This window comes from Petaurus breviceps, unplaced genomic scaffold, assembly GCF_028583685.1.
Source record: "Petaurus breviceps papuanus isolate PSGF00001 unplaced genomic scaffold, PetGlider_PUasm1.0 216, whole genome shotgun sequence".
Taxonomy (NCBI): domain Eukaryota; kingdom Metazoa; phylum Chordata; class Mammalia; order Diprotodontia; family Petauridae; genus Petaurus; species Petaurus breviceps.
Window position 1 is genome coordinate 9,098,158 of NW_027185867.1, and position 22,402 is coordinate 9,120,559.

Sequence of the window (22,402 nt, forward strand, 5' to 3'; positions counted from 1 at the left end):
GTTTGATGTTCAGGATAAGAAGCTGGGGTGGGGGGAGGTCCTGTTTTTTTATTTTTTCATCCAGGCAATCAGTCATTCACTTATTCGTCTTTGTTTCTTTGCTTAGCCACTAAAGGTTTCTGGGAATTTGGCAGTTAAGAGTTACAGAACTCTTACGGAATTAAGGAGAGAATGGGTAGTAAGAGAAAGGAGGTCCTGAGTCCAGCTAGTCATTGGACAAATGTAGCAGCGAAAGGAAGATTAAGACAAAAATGTTCATGTTTGAAGAAAAGTGAAAAAAGACAATTAAGTCTCCTGCTTGAGATGTAAAACTTTGAACTGTTCCTGGTTGGGAAGTTACATACAAATATCTTCCCTCCTTCCATCCTTCCTCCCCACCGCCAATAAAAACTGTGAGATGAATGCCACCTTGTCTCAAAATGGAAAGAAGTTTTATTGACAAAAGTTATACAGGGAACCAGAAGCTCTGAAATGAAGGGTAGAATAGACAACAGTATTTCCTGGAGGCCAGAACCATATCCTTTAGGATTTCTTCTTAACCCTGGAGTGTGGGGGAATTAGGGAGAAGAAGGAAAGGAAGAGGATGCTGGGTATGGGTACATTCATTTGTACAAAACCAGGAAGAAATATCTATAACAAACCTCCAGCTGCAGAGCAAACAGCTGGAAAAAAGGCCAGTCCCAAACTCCAAAAACAAGGGATCAAGGCTCAGGAGATTTTGAGCTCTTTCTGGACTTGGTACAGAGACTTATCCAAATCTTTTGTGTTCATGAGATATTTTTGGGGAAGTATTCTTCTGGGAAACTTTTGAAGAGTTCTTGGGGAATCCCCTTGCCTTGTGCTATCTTCAGAACTGCGACAAATGGACAATAGTTGCCAATGGCAAAGCTTAGACCAGTTTGATACGCTCTTTTTGCTTTCATCCCTGGATTTTATGCTCTTAAAGAGCCGCTTCTTGGTACCAAAACCAGGGACACTAAAATTATGCCTCAGCTGTAGCCCAGAACTGATTGAACTCTTCACATAAGCTGTTTCCATTTTCTTGATTGTGATGGAGACCAAACCCTGTATAGAATCCACAGGATCATTCTTTAGATCTTGAAGGGCTGAAAACAGAAGAAAGTGATGGTTGGGGAAAACTTTGTTGTCCTAAGGACTATCTTCCTGAACCCTACCATTCCTTCTTCTACTGTTCTTATATCATTACTGCATAACATTTAAATGTAAAGTCTCTGAGGAAAAGTTGCAAGGAGCCTGACAAGATAAAAAGAACCTCATGAGGACTTAACAGTGGTCTTCAATCACTGTCAAAGTCTACATAGCATGTTCTTCATCTGCATGTGAACACAAAAGGGAAATAGCCTAAACAGAATTTGTCATCTCTTCCCACAAAATCCTCTCTCTTACGAATTTCCCTATGAAGTCTCTGGGTTACCAAACCCTCCCAGGCCCCCAGTCTCCCAAACTTGTTATCATCTTCAATTCCTCATTCATACTACATATACAATCCATTGCCAAATTCTGTCATTTCTACCTTCACAAAATCTCTCAATTATGTCTACTTCTCTACTCACACAGCCACCAATTTCAGGCCCTCTGTAGCTCTCATCTAAACCAATGCAATAGCCTTTTAACTTCTTGCCTTAAATCTTAACCCACTCCAATACACCTTCCACTTAACTACTAAAGTGATTTTTCTAAAGCCTATGTCTGAACACATTGCATTCTCCCAACTTAAATTCCAATGGCTCCAAATAGAAACCCCCCTGTTTGCCATTTAAAGCTTTTCATAATCTGACCCCTCCTTACTTTTCCAGGTTTCTTACATTTTATGGCCTTTCATACACTATAATACAACTACACCAGCCTATTTAATGTCCCACACAAATACCACCAAACTCTCATCTTTGTGATATCCCCCATGTCTGCCCTGCCTGGACCACTGCCTTCTCATGGAGGAGGGGCTTACACAGGGCAATGAAACTGTGAGCTATCCCATGCAGGGTTACCCAAGGACAGGTCACAATGGAGAGATCTGACAAAAAGTGATAAAAAAAAAAAACGGTGATCCACTAGAGAAGGAAATGGCAAACTACTCCAGTACCTTTGCCAAGAAAAACCCATGGACAATACTGAAATGATAAAAGAGATAACATCAGAAGATAAGCCCTTCAGATCCGAAAGTGGGGAAGAATGGAGAACAACTACAAGTAACTCTAGTACTAATGAAGAAGTTGGGCCAAAGCCAAAAGGAAGCTCAGCTATGGATGTATCTGGCAATGAAAGGAAAATCTGATGCTGTAAAGACCAATATTGCATAGGAGCCTAGAATATAAGATCTATGAACCAAGGTAAGCTAGATGTGGTCAAAAAGGAGATGGAAAGATGAAACATCAACATCTTGGGTGTCAGTGAATTTAAATGGACAGGAATGGGTGAATCCCTTAGAAGAAATGCAGTAGCCCTCATAGTCAATGGTTGGTTATTGTCCTTCATTCTCAAAGAGGACCAAAATGACATCACTATGCTCGAGTCAAGTTTCAGTGTATCCAACTGTAGCTGATCATAGTCAATAAAGGGGTGAAGAAAGCAGTACTGGAGTACAATCTCAAAAATGACTGAATAATATCTGTTCAAACCCAGGACAAACCATTTAATATCACAGTAATACAAGTCTATGCTCCAGTCACTGATGCTGAAGAGGCCAAAATGGATTGGTTCTATGAAGATCTATAACATCTTCTAGAAATAACACCCAAAAAAGATGTCACATTTATCACAGGAGATTGGAATGCTAAAGTAGGAAATCAAAAGATAATTGGAATAACAGACAAGTTTGACCTTGGAATACAAAATGAAGCAGGGCAGAAACTAATAAGAGTTTTGTCAATATTACTTGCTAGTCATAGCACTCTTTTTCAACAGCCCAAAAGGCAACTCTACATGTGGACATCACCAGATGTTCAATATAGAAATCAGATTGATTATATGCTTTGCTGCCAAAGGTGGAGAAGCTCTATACAGTCAGTTAAAACAAGACCTGGAATTGATTGTGGCACAGATCATGAGCTTCTTATTGCAAAATTCAGACTTCAATTAAAGAAACTATGGAAAACCATCAGATCATATAGAAATAAACTCTATAGCATCCCTTATGAATATGAAGTGGAGGGATGAATAGTTTTAAGGAATTAAATCTTATAGATAGAGTATCTGAAGAACCATGGATAGAAGTTCATAATATTGTACAGTATGCAGTAACAAAAAACATTCCAAAGAAAAAGTAAAAAAGCAAAAAGCTTGTCTAATGAGGCTTTACAAATAGCTGAAGAAAGAAAGTAAAAGGAAAGAAGAAAGGGAAAGATATACCCAACTAAGTTCAGAATTCCAGAGAATATCAAGGAGAGATAAGAAAGTTTTCTTAAATGAGCAATGCAAAGAAATAGAAGAAAACCATAGAATGGGAAAAACCAGAGATCTCTTCAAAAAAATTAGAGATATCAAGGGAACATTTTACACACAAAAAAAAAATGGGCATGATAAAAGACAAAACTGGTAGAGACTTAACAAAAGTAAAAGAGATTAAAAAGAAGTGGCAAGAATACACAAAAGCTCTATACAAGAAAGATCTTAATATCACCATATAACCACAATGACCTGGTTACTGATCTAGAGCCATACCTCCTAGAGAATGAAGTCAAATGGGCCTTACGAAGCATTGATATTAATAAGGCTAGTGGAAGTGACAGAATTCCAGTTGAGCTATTTAAAATCCTAAAAGATGATACTTTAAATGCTGAATTCAATATGTCAGCAAATTTGGAAAACTCAACAGTGGCTACTGGATTAGAAAAGATCAGTTTGCATCCCCTTCCTAAAGATAGGCAATGCCAAGGAAAACTCGAAATACTGAACAATCACACTCATTTCACACACCAGCTATGTTAATATTAAGATTAAGATTCTGCAAACTAGGCTTCAGAAATATGTAAACCAAGAATTACCAAAAAATCAGGCTGGTTTTTAAAGAGGCAGAAGAACTAGAGACCAAATAGCCAACATTTGCTGGGTTATGGAGAAAGCAAGGGAATGCCAGAAAAACATCTCCTGCTTCATTGACTATACCAAAGCCTCTGACTGTGAGGATAATAACAAAATGTGGCAAATCCTTAAAGAGATAGAAGTGTCAGATCATCTTATTTGTCTCCTGATGAACCTATATGGGTCAAGAAACAACAGTTGGAACTATTGGAAAAGGAGTATGATGGGGCTATGAGTATGACAATATGCCTGTTGCCTTATTATTTTAAAATATGCAGAGTACATCATGCAAAATGTCATGCTAGAGGAATCAAAAGCCAGAATTAAAGTTGTCAGGAGAAAAACCAACAATCTCAGATGTTCAGATAATACCACGTTGATGGCAGAAAGTAAAGAGGACTTAAGCCTCTTGATGAGGGTGAAAGAAGACAGTGTAAAAGCTAGCTTGAAACAACATAAAAAAGCAACCAAGACCTTTAAAACTGGTCATGTCTTTCCCTAGCAAATAGAGGGGGAAGAAATGGAAGCAGTGTCAGATTTTATATTCTTGATTCAAACATCACCACAGATGGTTACTGCAGCCATAAAATTAAAAGATTCTTGCTCCTTAGAAGGAAAGCTATAGCAAATCTGGACAGCATACTAAAAAACGGAAAAACTATCTTTCTGACAAAGGTCCATATAGTCAAAGCTTTGGTTTTTTCAGTAGTAATGTATGACTGTAAAATTTGGACTATGAAGAAAGTTGAGCACTGCTGAATTGACACTTTTGAATTGTAGTACTGGAGAAGATTTCTGAGTCCCTTGGATAACAAGCAAATCAAATCAGTCAATACTTAAGTAAATTAATTCAGGCTATTCACTATAGAAGGTCAAATATTGAAACTGAAGCTTAAATACTTTAACCACCATAATTAGAAGATGGGACTCCCTGGAAAAGCCTCTGGTGTTGGGAAAGATTGAAGACAAAAGGAAAAGAGGATGGCAGAGGATGACATGGATAGATAGTGTCATGGAAACAAGAAACATAAATTCGGCAGACTTTGAAACATAGTGGAGGATAGAAGGGCCTGGTGTGCTATAGTCCATTGGGTCATGAAAAGTTGAACACAACTCAACAATAATAACAACAACAACTTCCCCCATATCTGAAATTCTTTTCATCCTCACCTCTGCCTCTTTGTTTCCCTGGCTTCCTTCAGGTCTCATGTAAAATCTACCTTTTGCAGCAACTCCCCCCCAGCAGCTGCTAGTGGTTTTCCCCTCTGCAATTACCTTTTATCTACTCTCTCTATATCTTGTATGTGCTTTTTTATTTATAAGTTATCTTGAGAGCAAGAATAGCTTTTGCCTTTCTTTGTATAGCCAACACTTAGTACAGTTCCTGGTACATATTAAGTGCTTAATAAATGCTTATTGATTGACTGACTAACTACATTGGGAAGGACTAGATTAGAAATGCAAAATTTCCTAACTCCAAGGTTTGTTAGATATTGCTAGAGAGGACAGAATCTCTTTCCTGAGAAGGATCGTAAGATTTGGGGGCTGGAAAAGACCTTAGAGAATATTTAATTCAACCCCTTCATTTTATAGATGAAGAAACTGAGGCCTAGAAAGGCTAAATCACTTCTTAATTCAACTAGCCAACAGATAGCAGCAACCACAATCCTCTAACTCCAAAGTTTCCTTAAGGTCCAATGGGGAAGGCAAGATGAATTCCCAGACACCTTATTACAGGAGAATCCAGAGGGCTTTCCACTACTCTAGGTCATCCCCCTACTCCTAGATACCTTGGTTTATTATGATACTGCTCTCTCCTGTCTCTTTTTTCCTGACTGATAACTCCTTCTCTATCTCCTTTACTGTTTCATCTTTTTTCTCTCACCTCCTAACTCGAGAATGTCTCCAGGCTTCTTTTTCTTTCTATACCTTCTGCTCTTCTTTCTACACTTTCTTGCTTGGTGATTTCATCTGTTTCTATAAATTCAATCAATACATCTATATGAATGACACCCAAATCTGCACATACATGCCTAATCTCTTCCCTGGAGTCTAGGCTCACAAATGTCCCACTGGACATTTCCACCTGAACATCCTGGTGAAACTTCCAATTCAACTTGTGAGAAGGTGGAAGCTTCCCTCTGACTCCTGCTCATCATCAATTTCACTGTTTCTTTGATGGTACCACTGTCCTCCCAGCCATCCAAGTTGGAAACCTAAATAATTTTCCCATTTTCCCTCTTTGTTATCCCTTCTCCCAATCCAACCAGTCCTATAAATTCTTTATACCATAACATCTCTTGCATCCTTCCCTTTCTTGCCATTGGAGTACCCACTAATCTAGTGCAGATCTTAATAATCTGTTACCTATGTTCCCACCTCCAGTCTCCATTAGTTAACCCCACAGCTTCCCCAATCTACTATTCTTCAAATAGCTGCCTGCCAAAACAACCTTCCAAAGGCACAAGTTTGAACATGTTATTTTTCTCCTAAAACTTTCAATGGTCCTCTGTTGCCTCTAGGATATAATAAAAAAAATAAATAACTTAGCCTGGCATTTCAGGCCCTTCACAATCAAGCTCGTAACTACCTTTACAGCAATCACTAAGTACTCATCACTATGTAGACACTTAAGGGCAAAAGTTTAAAAAATGAAAGGTAACAGTTTTATTGTAGTGTTTTAAAATTTTAAAAAGAAAAGCAATTTCTCTATAACAACTGTCTGAAGAAGACAGTATCCATATTATTATTTCCAGTTTACAGACAAAGAAAGGAGATAAAGTGATTTGCTCATGGTCACCCAGCCAGAAAACGTCAGAATGAGGTAACCCAGGTCTCCTCACTCCAATTCCAACACTGTTTCCCACACCCCACTTTCATGGTTTGGTCCTTGCAGTTGAGTCATATGTGGTTTTCAGAGGAAGATGAGATAAATGCAAATGAAAAAGTTAAGAACTAATATAAGGCAATGTATTATGAAGTCCCAAAATGTATAGGTTATGCAGTAAACTCTACAGGATTTCCTAGAAGAAAGGTCAGTGTGATTTAAATAGTCTTTCCAGAGGAGGGAGAGAATACTTATGGTGAGGAGGATGCAGAAAAGGCTTCCCAGAGGCACAAGCACCAGATGGGAGAGCCTTGGAGGAAGATAAGGATTCTGAAAGGCAGAGATGAAGAGGGAATGCATTTCAGGCACAGGATACAGCCTGTGCAGATAGATAGGATTAGAAAACATCATGATAAGTTCAGGAATAGTATGGCTAGACTACATAGGGTCTGAAGCACAAGTTCTGTCTATTCTAACTTTACAACACAGGTGTGAGGTTTACCCCCTAGTAGAACCAGAGAAAGCTGAAGAGCCAGAGAAAGCTAAAGACCTGCTGTAAAGCTCTTTCTCCACTCTCTCCCTTCATTAATCAGTCAAACACTAAGCATTTATTGAGTGCCTACTATGTGCCAGGCACTGTACTAAGAACTGGGCATATAAAAAGAGGAAAAATTCCTTGCCCTCAAGGAGTTTAAAATCTAACAGGAAAGACAACTTGCAAATAAATATATACAAAGCAAGCAATATGCAAGATAAATGAAGAAATAATTGAGAAAGAAAACATAGGAATTAAGAAGGGTTAGGAAAGGCTTCCTGTAGAATGTGGGATTTTAGTTGTAACTTAAAGGAAGCCAGGGATATCAGTAGTCAGAGCAGAGGAGGGATGGAGGACAGCCCGAGAAAATAGCTAGAACCAAGATATGGAATATCGTGTTCGTGGAATAGCCAAAAGAAGGCCAGTGTCAATGGATAGGAGAGTACTCATTGTGGAGGAAGGTATAAGAAGACTACAAAGGTAGTACAGGGCTAGGTTCTGAAAGGCTTTGAACACCAGGCATCCATGAATTCCATCACCGAGGCAGAAGACATGGAGGATGCCAGAGGAATTTCTCTTCTCTAGCAGCTAGAAGTTGTCATCTCTTTACAGGAACACAGTGTGGGGCTAGAGCACTTAAGCCGTGGTGTCAAAATCAAATAGAAACAGGAAGCCACTAAGTTGTTTATAAAGATCCCTGTAAGCTGCATATTGACTTAGTTTTAAAGTGTTTTCTCTGTTTTATTTTGTTAAATATTTATGTTGTATTATATTATAATATTATATTACATATATACATATACTTATTTTGTTAAATACCTCCCAATTACATTTTAATCTTGGAACTTGGAGTGTTATCTATGTTTTGTTGTATATTTATTTTGTTAAATACTTCTCAATTACATTTTAATCTTGGAACTTGGTAGTATTGTGGGTCTGATGCAGCCCTGGTTGGTGTCTTTGACACCTCAGTTTTACAACATCTTTTGTATACAACCCTTCTCTCCTCTATCACAGCTACCACCCTGTTACAGGCCCTGATCATAACATGCCTGGACTTTTGGAATAGGCTACTGGTTGGTCTCTCTGTCTAAAGTCTCTCCCCACTCCAGTTCTCTTCTCTTCTCAGTTGTCAAAAAGATCTTAAAGCTCAGATATGACCATGCCTTCTCCCTATTCAATAGACTCTAGTGACTCCCTCCTACCTGAAGGGAGTATATACAAATCTTTTGTTTGGCTTTTAAAGGCCTTTGTAACCTGGCCCTCTCCTACCTTTCTAGTCTTCCCATACTCCCTCCCTTTGCTCTGTGATCCAGTAACACTGGCATCTCTGTTGTTCCTGGCACATGACACTTCATCTCCTGACTCTGGGCACCCTGAACTCTCTCTCCTCTCTTCTCTATCTTCTTCACTTCACTGGCTTCCTTCAAGTCTCAACTAAAGTCTACCTGCTCTAAGAAATTTTAATCTTAGTACCTTCTTCATCTTAGTACCTTCCCTCTGAGATTGTCTCCAATTTATCCTGTATATATCTTGCTTACCCATGGTATCCTGGATATATCTCTTGTTGGCATGGGATCTCCTTCATTAGACCGGGAGCTCCCTGTGAACAGACGCTGTTTTTTTGCCTTTCTTCGTATTGTTGTGCCCAAACCCAAATCACATGACACCTAATTTGGAGCCCATAATTAAGCCCCTTTATATTTGTCTTTGTCTCTATCCTACACCCTGTAATAGCTTGAAACAGCTTAAGACATAGTCTTGGGTATTTCCCAAGGCGTAGTCCCCTAACCCCCTACTTCCTGAATTAGCATTCTGTATATCATCTCTATATACAAGGATCAGTCCTGGGGTTATGGTACAAGTTTATCTAAAGTTTATCTTAAGAAGAGACCACCCTGTACTCAGAACATGATCCTAGCCTGTCCCCATTACCCAATGACCCTCCACCCTGTTCTGGGAGGGACGCCCCCTTCCAAGAAAAGTTGCACCCTTGTTCCCTCGAATCATTAGCCTTGAGCTATAGATCTAACCAATGGCAATTCTTGGCTTCTGTACGTCATTGCTTATGCTAGCTCCCCTCCCCAATAGTGGTTTGTGTGGTTTTAGCCTTTATAAGCACTGTGTGTACCCCAATTCGGGGCTGCCTTATTTGAGTTTATTCTCCAGGCAGTCATGTGCTTAATCAATAAATCCACACCGAAATTTACCTTGAACCCAAGTCTCAGCTCACTCTTATTCTCTGCACAACAGTATCCCTCATGCTTAGCATAGTGGCTGGCACATAGTAGGTACTTATTAAATATGAGTTGACTGACAGACTCTCTGTAGTTAGATGCAATAGGAAAAATCCCTAACCTGGGAGTCATAAGACTTGGGTTTTAGTTGCTTACTAGCTGCTAGACCTCTTTGGACATCATTTCTTTCATCTATAAAATGACAGGAGGAGACTAAGACTGGACTAGAGAAGTCCTAGAATCCCTTTCCAGCTCCAGAATTATTTGATTTTCATGTAGAGAGACCTAGGAGCAAAATTCAAGTTTCATGAGCTAATAAGATTTGAAATAACAATTTGCATCTAATTCCTATCAATTAGTCAGTGGTATCTATGGAGCATCCATGCTTTGCCAAATCTTTTTAATATTGCTGTGGGAAGACATTTAAAATATTTGCTTGAGTTATTTTTTCTATCTCTCTTTCTACCCTGGAAAAAACTGTGATGTAGTGAAAAGAGTGGTGAAATGGAGGCCAAAGACCCCTCCTGGTGATGACACAACTGTCATGTCACCCGTATTAGTATCGGTGTCCTCATCTGTAAAATCAGGGTAATACAGCTTGTGCTTTGTTTCTCATAGGAGGGATGGTAAGGGAAAAACTTGATCAATTATAAAGTGATATAGAAATGTGAGTTGTTACTCTGACAAGTCACAGACAATATCTGTTCTACGCAGCCCCCAGGCTAACAATTCTAGATCACTTTGGCACGTCTCACCATTCAGTAACAGCTGCACATCATCTTCATGTATTTCGTTCACATTTAGCTTCATAACAGTTTGCCCTAAAAATAAAGCAAAAGCAAACCAAAATTGCTCCTGTACTTGCCCCACCCATCTGCCCCTTCCCTTATACCCTGTGAAAAATTCAAAACAATCAGCAAGGAAGATGCCTGAGAGATGTTCAGAAGCCAAAATTTCAGTGGTCTAACTAAAAGACTGTTCCTCCCTACAACTCCCTAAAGAAAAGGCATGATGTAAGACATTTAGATTCATGGGCATTCATTCACAGGAGGTTATAGTGGGAGAGGCCTTTAAAGACCATCAAGCTCAATATTTGTTGAAAAGTGAAGAAGATGACCTCTGAAGATCACTTTCAGATTTGTATCTATAATCCTACAATCCTTATTTTGCAGATGAGAAAGTTGAAGGTCAAGTTTTCCTGGAAATAGGATGATTTTTGTAAATTGGGAAAAATCCAGGAAAAGATGAGGTCAACCAAACCATAATACTGTTCTCTATTATTCACATTGCAGAAGGAAACAGGATAAAGGAAAGGAGGGGTGGCAGAGAAAAGTTCTGGAAAGTGGAGTCCAAGAAAGTAAGTTGGCTTTACCTATGAACGTGATTGCTGCAGCTCTAATGAAGGGCCGTGGGCTCTTCAGGAAGCCAAAACTCTGGAACAGTAACTTTCCCACCAAATAGTTTTGATTTGTGCCAACCTGTGGAAGCAGCAAGAATTGATGCTGACCCTGATCTGCAGGGGAAGCTGCTTTTCAAAATTTATCTGTGACCACAGTCCTGTCTTCTTTTCTCCAATCAACACAAGAACCAACCAACATTGGTTTTCCTATTCCTCACCTACTACTCATACCTTTAAGCCAATGCTCACTCATACCTTGAAACTGGGGCTACCTTGGCAAGAAGTACATTAGAAGCTCTTGGCTCTGTCATACTTCCTCTTAATATTAAATTCACATTCTCATGTTTTGATTACTGGTACTTCAATCCATTTACCTGTATTCAAGACTCTGGGTTCTAAATGCTTCCCTCAGCCTTACCTGACCATAAGACTTCTAGTCTTTGTTTTCCCAGATTGCTAATACTTGCCTGTTCTTCCAAACATTATCTAATACCTGACTTCCTGCTCTCTTGTATGCTCTTGACTTCTGGTAAATATAAGTCCCTAGTCCCCAGTTTAGTGACTTCTAGTTAGTGCCTGATTCTCTGGATACCATTCCCAGGTGACCTCTGCCATACTGCTACCTATACACTTAATACAACACTGTCTGACCTTTATAATCAGGGTCTACAAGCTGAGGAAGCTCAGGAGCTAACACTGAAGGACCAGCTACATTATAGGCCATGAACTTCTATGAACCCAAAGTTTATGGATAATGGAGGATGGGAAGTTAAGAAGTGGAGGAATGGAATAATAGAACTTTGAAGAGCATAGGACTAAACAAAATGGTATTTGGGGGGGGGGCTTTATCCCCTACATGCCATCTCTTTCCCTATTTCTCCTATCCTAGTATATCTCAGAGTCCAGTACAGTAACTATGGTTTCTAAGGGACTTTTTTACTCACCAGGCATTTGCATGTTTCTTCCAGTATCTTAACATGGTCAGTTATGACTGTATTTTGGAATGTATGTTTGAGTGATGTCCAGCCAATCCCAATAGCCCATTCAGTCAAGGCCCTTCCACAGACCTGTGAGATAGAAAAAGGAGATAGAAAAATACTTTCCAAAGGAAACCTCCCCCCCGCCCCGCCCATATTCCTTCATAGCTAAGGCAGTAGGTCAAAGAACTTGGAACAAAAGGGGATAATGGAGCAAAAGCTTCAGAGCACTAAGTATAAAGGACTTTATAAAGGCTATGGGCACTGAGGTAAAGCTGGATGTGATGGGTGTAGGCCTTGAGTATAGTGTCATATATACATAGCCATGTCTCATGTCATAGCATGAGATAAATAGCCAAGCCAGACACCTTTGACTTTTCCACAGTCAGGAACAGGGAAAGAAGGGCACAGTGGCCTGTAGTCCAAAAGAGGAAAGATCAAACTTACCTTGTTCACCTCCAGGTTATTATCTTGAATGCTGATCAGTAGTGGGACCAGGAAACTATAGAGCTCCTTTCGGGTTTTAGTGCCTGGCCTGAACTTGTAGATTTGATGTAGCATGTGGCTAAGGGCAGAGGTGGCTGAAATCCGTACCTGGTCCCTCTCCTGCCATTGAGTAACAGAATGGAAATGTCCAGGTGATGGTTCCCTATGGCCCTGCCCCATGCAGGTACAAAACTCTCACAGCTATCCCTCAAAAATATACTGGTCCCTGTCATGTGTATATAATGCAAATAGTGAACATTACCCATGTATTCAATATTTCTATGGCTAATTATTCAGTTAATTAGAGCATAGGGCAAATGGTCTCAGTTCCCTTAGGGACTATTAGCTACAGACTATCTTTAACCTTGCTCAGTCATCTAGCTGTAAGTGGCTACATACTCACAAAGGAGAGAGAATAACAGGGAATGGATCAGTAAATAGGAAATAAACATACTACGACTATTTGGAGTGTGTCTCTTGCTGTCTTGGTGGGTCAGTAGTATTCTCTTCATTTGATAACAAATGTCAGCACTCTATATTTTACTCTACATAATGCTGTCAGTTTGCCTTAGATACTGTCTTAGACCAAGTAGGGGGATTAATAGATGGTCTCTAAGGCAGCTCTCTTAGCTCTTAATCTATGATCAAGGGCCTACAACAACACTGAGCATATTGAATATGTTTTACTATTATTATTAGCCTAAGCTTATACTAAACATAAGCTTTATGGTTTATAAATGTGTGTATTATCATCCCCACTTACAGAGGAGGGAATGAAAGGTATCTTGCCAGAGTTCACAAGACTAATAGGTGACTGAACCAGGAATTGTTTCCCTGAATGCCAGCAGCTGCTCCATTAACCACTTATTAGTGAGCCCAGGGTTCTCAACCTTAAGTTGCATGTTTGATTTAAGTTTATAACACTAATCTAATTGTACCACTGTTGTTTAAATCTTAAACCTCACAAAGATTTAATTCTATTACATTTTCTTGAGAACAAAGGAATGAAGGGTTTCATAGTATGACTTGGGAGTTTGAAAGCTGCCCAAAAGGTTTGGTGTAGGGGAAGGTCACCTATTGAGTTCCTAGAGAGAAAGATTTATAAATAATGTAGTACTTTTCTATGTTACTAAATAAAGAATACGGTACAACTTAATAATAATAGTAATGATAATAGCCAGCATTTATATAGTACTTTAAGGTTTGCAAAGCACTGTACTTGTTATTTTTCTCCGATTCACACAAGAACCTTGTGAGAGATTTTATTTTTATCCCCATTTTACAGATGAGGAAATTGTGGCTGGGAGAGGGTCACAAAGCACCTGAAGCAGATTTTGAACTCAGGTCTTCCTAACTCTAAATCCAGCATTTTTATCCACTGTGCCACCTAGCTGCCTCTTTAACTTACAAATAAATTAGTTTTTTTAATTATCTCTTTAATTATATTACAATTGTAAAATCATATATTACATATAGTCATATATAATATAATATAATATAATGTAATGTAATGTTATGTAATATAATATAGTATAATATAATATAATGTAATGTAATATAATATAATATAATATATAATTATGTATTATAATTATATGAACATGACAGAGTTAATGAAGGGGAATGAACATGGGGTACATAGCCGTGGCCTAAAAAATTCTGATTAGGGATTTGGGGACTTTTCCCCACTCTCTCCTTTTTGTTGTTGTTCCATCATTTTCACTCTTCATGAGAGTCAGATTGGCAAAGATACTAGACTAGTTTACCATTTCCTTCTCTAGCTAGTTTTAAAGATGAGGAAACTGAGGCAAACAGGGTTAAGTGATTTGCCCACCAGGGTTACACAGCCAGTAAGTATCTGAAGCCAGATTTTAGCTCAGGTCTTCCTGACTCTAGGCCTGACACTCTACTGTGACACTCTACTGTGCCACCTAGCTGCCTCATCCCCAACCTAAACCCCTCAAATTCCGAGAGCTAGGAAAAAACCTAGGAGATCATCTAGTTCCACCCTAGTGACTTACAGGTAAAAAAAAAAAAAACAAGGCCCACAGGGGTGACATGATCCATCCAAGGGTGTCTCTTGCAAGTATTCTTTCCTCTCTACTGATACCTCCCTCTTCCTTCCAGTGCCTTGACCATGCCTTTATCATAACCCCATGCTCTCCCTCCGCAGGGGTAGAGCTATAAAAATGAAAAGGCAAATCCAGGTCACTCCAAGTTGCCCTTGCAGGAGAAACTTTCCTAGGATCAGGATTTCTATTCCCAAATTAGATTAGCCCCAGGGATAGTAGGTCAGGAAGTAGCCTCTTCCTCTGTCACCTCCTCCCCTCCCCTCACTCACATGCATGATGCACTGGGGGAAAAACACATGCTTTAGAGTCAGAGGACCTGAATTTTTCATTGTTGTAGTTAATTGTGTATAGTGTTTCCTGGGCTCTGCTCACTTCACTCTGCATCAGTTCATGTAGAGCTTTCCATTCCTCTCTGTAGCCATCACATCTGTTATTTATTACATCACAAAAATATTCATTGAATTCACATATCACGTTTTCTTTACCCATTCCCTGTTCAATTGGCATCTATTCTATTTCTAATTGAATTTTTAACAATTACTACAACAAAGCCTGCCTTTGTTACTTACTAATCTTGGGCAAATCACTTAATTTCTCAAATCCCGAGTCTTCTCTGTAAAATGAGGTGGGAGTTGAGCTAAATGACCCCTAAAGTCACTTCCAGCTCTAAATATATGAAATAAGAAGCTTCAAGTATATGTGGACCTTGTGTTAGGGGCAAGGGGATTGGGGCACACTCTACCCAGTTCTCCTAGACTTAATTTCTCTTCTACTTACCTGTGTCCATCCTAGCCTTTCCAGTCAAGCCTCCTTAGTTCTTTGCCTCCAACTTTAGCCCTTTATTTGCCATGGTCTGGAGACTAACCTAGAAGCCCCATTCAGTTCCCAGGGCCAGTCTGCAGTCCCTAGTCCCCCAGTGCTCCTGACCCAACCTGGGGCCTCAGACTCATATATATGTTACCCTTCCCCCACCTACCTGCACTAAAAAAAGCCAGGACATTCCACTACAGGACAGCCTTGTGATTCTGTGGAGGTGTAGGGAGATGTGACTCCTGATTGGATGAGAGCTTTCTGAGAAGTATCAGAGAAAGATGGAGCAAAAAGCAAAGCAAGGCATAGATTTTGTTTGGTAGATAGGAGACTCCTGGAGCCAAAGACATGTGGAAAGGAGATGGTACCTCAAAATGTCCTTGGATTCCTAGTGCCTATTTGCCCAAAGATTAAGAGTGGATTACTTGGGTGAACTTTAAGGTTATGTGACCAACAGGATGAAGGACTAGACGTTTGTTCTGACCCTCATAATCTCTCAAACTTCTCCAAAATAGGGATTATTCAGAAGAGATAAAGCAATTTCAGCTTTCTTTATAGTCTAGGACACCAAGAACCTAAAATAACTATTCAATGAACTAACAACAGAGAAAGCAATTCTCTATCCCATAACTAGTTCTCTCAGTACCCCTTTATCCACTTCCCACCATGATCCAGTCACACATACCTACCCTTGGGCTTGCAACAGAACTCAACTTTACCACCACCAACAACCAACTACCCAACCAACTGGAACTATGGAAAGTTAAAAGACAGAAGCTTGCTCAGGCTAGATAGAACAGCAGAACCCCAGTGTTCTGTGCTACAACAGAACTCAGCCAGAGAACTGAGTAACGGAGGAAACTGGGACACAACATATAAATGGCTGTGTCACCCCACTAAACTTGAGGGAAAGAATCCAGCATCCTGTTGAGGCCAGTTCCATTCCCCAAGAAGTCTTAGGGAATAAACTTAGGCTTGTGAAATATGAATTTCCAAACATAGTAGAAGGCTGAAGTGATTTTGAGGACCAACTCCCAGGGAAACCACCATCAAAAGGGAAGAAGTCAGAAAGTGAGCAATAGGGGGGAATATTTTTTAATATTAAAATTTCCAATAATGTCAGGAAGAAAAAACTTCCATTAAAGACCTTGACCATAAGCAAATAAACCAATATAGAATATATTACTAATAGAAGAGCATATGACCTCCAGATAAGATGAAAGAGGCCAGACATCAATGAATAAATATTACAAAATAAAGGAAAATAAATCAACACATGATGAGACTGAGGACTCTGTAGATTCCCCAGATAGCCTAGAACCAAAGCAGGATGTTTCTAAATGATTTAACACAGGAATAAATATTGTGAAATACTTATGATATTTATGGTATGCACAACAAGAATAACTGGTAGGAAAAAAAATGAATCTTGAGTGTCAAGTCTAATCAGAGAAACAAAAGAGAAAATAACTGATTGGAAATGCAAATACTGAAGTAAAAGGCAGTCTAGATACACATGTTCCCAAAATGGGTGATATAGCCCCCTGAGGAGCACTGAAACAATTTAGGAGGGTGGTAGTAGCCTCAGGTGCAATTGGGGGACATTGAATAAAAATAAGGGGGTAGTGGAAGCATAAGGAAAGAAGAGAAGAAAATTTTGAAAAACCATTTGTATGTGTTTCACGTGTTTAACTCTGTTGTGTAACAGAGTTAAAGTTGTAGTGATTACATCATTTTCCAAATAAACACACAAAATGTAAGTTATAACTGATCAGTGGTCAAGTCCACTGACAGGTTTTAACAAGACCTTGTGAGCATGTCATGCATTATCAGGAAGTCCAGGATGCATCAGTAGGAATATGTGTATGTAATAACTTGTTTACAATATGATACTATACAGTTACATGACACAATAATGTGTCATCAAAATTCGAATGTAGAAAAACTTTATTTACAATAAATTATTACATTTAAGATGTGTCATTTAAAAATATGTATATTATGTTTTTTGAAATTATGCAAATTTTAAAAAATCATTTAAAAAATAGATTTCTGGAGTGTGCTGAGTAATTTTTTTAAAGGGGATGATAGGTCAAATAAATTTAGAAAGAAGAAAAGCAAAAGAAATAACATTACCAGAAAATATGACCTCCATACAAACTAAATAGATTAATCTAAAGACAGAATGCTTAGAGACCATTCAAGGCCTCCCAAAAGAATACATTGCATAAAGAAACCTGAACATTGTAACGCAATAAAAAAAATTTAGGGGCAGCTAGGTGGTGCAGGGAATAGAGCACTGGCCTGTAGTCAGGAGGAGTTGAGTTCAAATCCAACCTCAGACACTTAACACAAAACTAGCCATGTGACCTTGGGCAAGTCACTTAACCCCAATTGCCCTACCTTCCCCCCTCCAAAAAGAAAAAAAGAGCAAAAATAAATTTTTAACTGCCCAGAATCTCTGAACATAGAAAACAAACTGCCAATTGAAAAAAATCACAAATTGCCTCCAGAAAATAAAACTATGCTGAAAACTCCAAGATACATAGTAATTAGATTCAACAATTCCACTGACAAACAATAAATTCTGCAAGTAACCAGGAAAAATATCTTCAAATATAAAGAAAAGTAAATTCAAATTATAGAAGACTGTTATGCATACAACAGAAACCACAGGAGGGAATGGTATAATATATTCTAAGGAGCAAAGGAACTCAGGCTGCAACTCAAGATTTTCTGTCCTTCAAATCTGAACTTCAGCATTAATGAAAAAATATGGACCTCACATCTAGCAAATTGTTAAAGATGACTAGAAAAATGGCAATAATCAATGTTAGATGGATTTTAGGAAGATAGGCCCATTAATACATTGGTGAATCAGTACAACTATATTGGAGAGCAATTTGGAATTACGCAAATAAAGTGACGAAAATGCCCACATTCTTTGACCCAGAGATTCCATTACTATGATTATGTTTCAAGGAAACCTGTGATAAGAAAAAAGTCCCCCTATACACCAATATATTTACAACATTTTTTTGTGATAGCAAAGAATTAGAAATAAAGTAGATATCCATTGGTCAGGGAATGGGTAAAGAAAATGTGATATATGCATTTAATGAATATTTCTGTGATATAATAAATGAAAACTGTGATGAATACATACAGGAACAGAAAGATCTACATAAACTGATGCAGAGTGAAGTAAGCAGAGCCAAGAAAACAATATACAATTACTATAACAATGAATATGGACAGAATAATCACATACTCCAAAAAAAATCTAAAATACATATTGCCAAATTATAAAGAATAGGCATAACTCAAAACAACAGCTGTGAGAAACCACTCCCACCCTACTGCTTTGTAGAGGAGGGAGGTTCACCTCCACAGCGTTGTATGCTGCACATATTTTCGACTTTTTTGATCAATTATGCTGATTTTTCCCTCTTTTTCGTCTTTTAAAAATTCTACTTGTTATATGAAAGGGCTCTGTGGGAGAAGAAGAGTGAGAGACCCTGGGGGAAACTACAATGATGTTTAAAAAAGAGATATAAAAACATTTTTAAAATAATATATTATTGGGTATTTTCTCCCATTGAGTTGAGATTTCATCTCTCTTCTAGTCTTCTGACTCTTGTGTATTCTATTGTTCAAACTAATCTGCATGACTTCCCCAATAACTATTATACTGCTTCTTTTGATAAATACTTTTTCTCTCTCTTTGTGATTATCTTATCTGTAACAAGCATATGGTGGAAGGAGAAGTTAAACCAGGTGAGATAAAATTACCCTCTAAGTCTAGAGTGGAATTACTTTCCCTGCCCTTAGTGACCAAAGTGGCTTTTATCCTAAACCCCCAGTAATGATCATACCTCTAGACTACAAACATCTTATATGTGAAAAAGGGATATAATTTCAAGTCCTATATTTCTCTTGAGGGTAGGAGAGTAAGGGAGTGAATGCCCTGCCATAGCTATCCTCTTAACTCCCACAAAGATGGAACTCTAGTGTCCCTTGGCTATGGAGTGGGGCATTCCAAATCTAGCTATGATTTCTTGTTATATGTGGGCGTCTTTGTCCTTTGTCACACAGTCTACAACTGTTACACATACATCATTGATGAGGGGTCGGAGTTGATTGGAGATGCTGCAAAAGGCCCTCTGGATTACAATTCCTTGTGTATAACAAATGATGTTGCGTAGGCCCTTCACTGCCTGCACTGCCACCAACTCCTCCTCTTTCAGGAAGCTCTGAATGACTGGAAGTAGAGATGCAAGGGTCCCTTCCTGGAAGGAAAAGTACAGAGGTTATGATTTGCTAAGAGAATAGGCTTCTCCAAGAGCAGCAGCAGGGATTGCAAGGAAGAAAATTCAGAGTGAACTAGTAGAAGCTCAAAAACAACTAGATGCTGGAGAAAGTGATAGACTACAAGAGTTCAACAGTTTAGGATTCATTAATACAGCTAGTTTGCAAAATTCTGGGATTTAACTTTTATAATTTCAAGAATTTACATGATTTTATTAGTAACCTCATTTTCAATTTCCTGTTGCCAACTATTAACCCTATGGAGAGTGGAGAGAAAAAAATGGGAAGTGTGATACATATAAATTTGTGGGATGGCTGGTATCCTGCTAGGCTGGTCTTGCGCACCCTACCCTTGTGAAGAGTTCCTGTGCATTTGTTTCCTATTTTCATTGTTTACCTTTATTAAAACTCATTTTGTGTTACAATTATGCCCTCAAAGCATAGTGTGAGCTCTTTGGGCTCTAAGGTAATATCAAGACCTCAACAGTCTCAGCATGTTCCAACAATAGTTACTAAAATCCCAGCAACTTCTCCCTTGGTTTTCACAGGGCAGCCGAGGCAGAAAGATTTACAGAAGTATAGTATATAATACATTGCCATTTGATACAGTGGAAGGCAAGATTCAGGCTGAAAAATGTTTTAATTTTAAGAATTTTATTTGCTGTACAGTAGATATGGTACTAGGGACAGCTGGGTGGTGCAGTAGATAAAGCACCAGGTCATGGAATCAGAAGGATCTAAGTTTAAATCCAGCCTCAGACCTTTACTAGCTGTGTAACCCTGGTGGACAAGTCACTTTACCCTATTTGCCTCAGTTCCTCATTTGTAAAATCAGCTGGAGAAGGAAATGAAAAATCACTCCAGTATCCTTGCCAAAAACATCTCAAATGGGGTCAAGAGTAGGGCACAACCGAAATGATATAGTAATAACAACATTTAGAGTACTATAGATTTCATGTGTTATGAAAAGTGAATTTTGTCTGAAATTCAATGGGTTTTTAAATATTTTTTTTATTGAAATGCTAGCACAAAATGACACAAAATTCCAAGGAATTACTAGCGAGAAAAAAATGTCTTGCATGTCACCAGTTTTATTTTGTGTATTGCATTTTATGGTCTATTTCATGGTTACTGTGTTAGAAAAGTTCACATTATCAGCTTTATGTTTTGTTGTAAAGAACTGCATGCATCAAAGTATATTTTTAGCAATCTATAACAAAAGATTACAGTTTTTGTTGGTTGTGGGAACCAAATCTCCTCTTTCCCATAGGTTCAATGTTATCAACATTTATATTTTTTACTTTTGTGCCATTTTCTAGGAACCTTACCCATGAAAAAGTTGAGAACTGAATGTATAAGATAAAGAATGGAAGATGTTGTACAATGAACCTGGAAACTTGGAGCCTGAAAGGTTAAGAGTCATGGCAGTAGAGAAATGGACCTTTTAAGGACTAGGAATTAATTATTAGTCATAGAATCATACCATGTAGGCCTGGAAGGGATCTTAGAGTTTCTCAACTCCAATTCCCTTATTTTATGGATGAAGCAACTGAGATGATTCTAAGATCATAAAAAAATAACTTTAGAGTTCATCTAATTTTATTCTCTCATTTACAGATGGAGAAACAGAGGTCCAAAGAATAGAAATTACTTACCCAAGGTCATTTGGGTAGTGAGTGTCAGAGTCAGGATTTGGACCCAAGTCTCTTGACTCCAAATCTAGTGTTTTTACTATAATATCCTGGTGTCTACAATTCATACAACTAGTTAATAGAAGAGCTGTACTCAGAACTAAGGCCTACTAATTGCCTTTTCCACTAGATTCCACCTTCTGGAGACTGACTTACTCTTTATCTAGTGGTTAAGTAACAGAGTTCCCCAAACCCTAATCCAGACTCTTTTACTCAGTCATTGGGAATCATACCCACATATGCCATTGACACTTCCCACTTGTAGCTCTGTTTCCACTCCATACCTAGAAGCTTTTACAGCTGGGAAGTCTCCTTAAAATGAATCTCCTCTGCTGCCACCCTCTCTTCTCACCTGCCCTGGGTGCAGTGCCAGGTTACTTATTCCCCGGAGTCCAATTTCTTTCATGATGGGATTGGGTTCATGGACCCACTTGACTAGATGACTCAGAAAGTTTTCTCCCAAGGTCTGGGCCACTGACCGGTGCCAGAGGAGCTGTGAAAGAAAAACAGGTGGGGATGGGAGTGAGAGGGAGAAGACAGTAATAATTAAGCACAACCATGTCTCTGGCTCGGTATTCAGATTGGAATTGTATGTCCCTTTCCCCTGCCTCCTCAAGCTATACTCCTGAAGTTCAGGAGAAGGGAACCTCCATGTAGATATCCTAATTCCCTTTTCCTTCCCTCCCCCTGCAACCAAGAAACAGGAAATCTAGTTTTACTAGGGTCTGTGTAGAGAAATGGGAAACGGGTACAAGAAATAAAAGGACAAGGAACACCTTGAGAGAATGGAACCAAAATGTTGAAATGAGAACATATGGGATCCTAGCTTAGTAACAAGTCAGAGAGCAAGGTAAGGGTAGAGCCCATGTTTAGGTCAGAAAATGGTACTAAGGAGCCAGGTGGTCATGAAGACCTTCCCAGATTCTGGGACCAAAGTTTCCCCCACAAAAGACCAGATTGTCTCTCCCTCCTCTCCCCCACCCCAGCCCATCCTCTCTGCCTTTTACCTGAACAAACAA

General features: G+C 38.8%; 1 protein-coding gene across 1 annotated transcript in view; it reads right to left on the bottom strand.

Annotated features, from left to right (window-relative positions):
• Positions 1 to 428: 428 nt before the first annotated feature.
• The window catches only part of LOC138165827 (maestro heat-like repeat-containing protein family member 1), a 79,910-nt gene continuing 57,936 nt past the window's right edge, over positions 429 to 22,402 (bottom strand). Inside the window, exons 34-40 of the mRNA XM_069094175.1 lie at positions 21,736 to 21,876; positions 19,500 to 19,673; positions 12,464 to 12,622; positions 11,984 to 12,106; positions 11,013 to 11,118; positions 10,396 to 10,461; positions 429 to 1,106 (exon numbers count right to left, since the gene is read on the bottom strand). Of these exons, the coding sequence (XP_068950276.1) occupies positions 709 to 1,106; positions 10,396 to 10,461; positions 11,013 to 11,118; positions 11,984 to 12,106; positions 12,464 to 12,622; positions 19,500 to 19,673; positions 21,736 to 21,876 (1,167 nt within the window). The 3' untranslated portion in view covers positions 429 to 708. The remainder of the gene's footprint in view (positions 1,107 to 10,395; positions 10,462 to 11,012; positions 11,119 to 11,983; positions 12,107 to 12,463; positions 12,623 to 19,499; positions 19,674 to 21,735; positions 21,877 to 22,402) is intronic.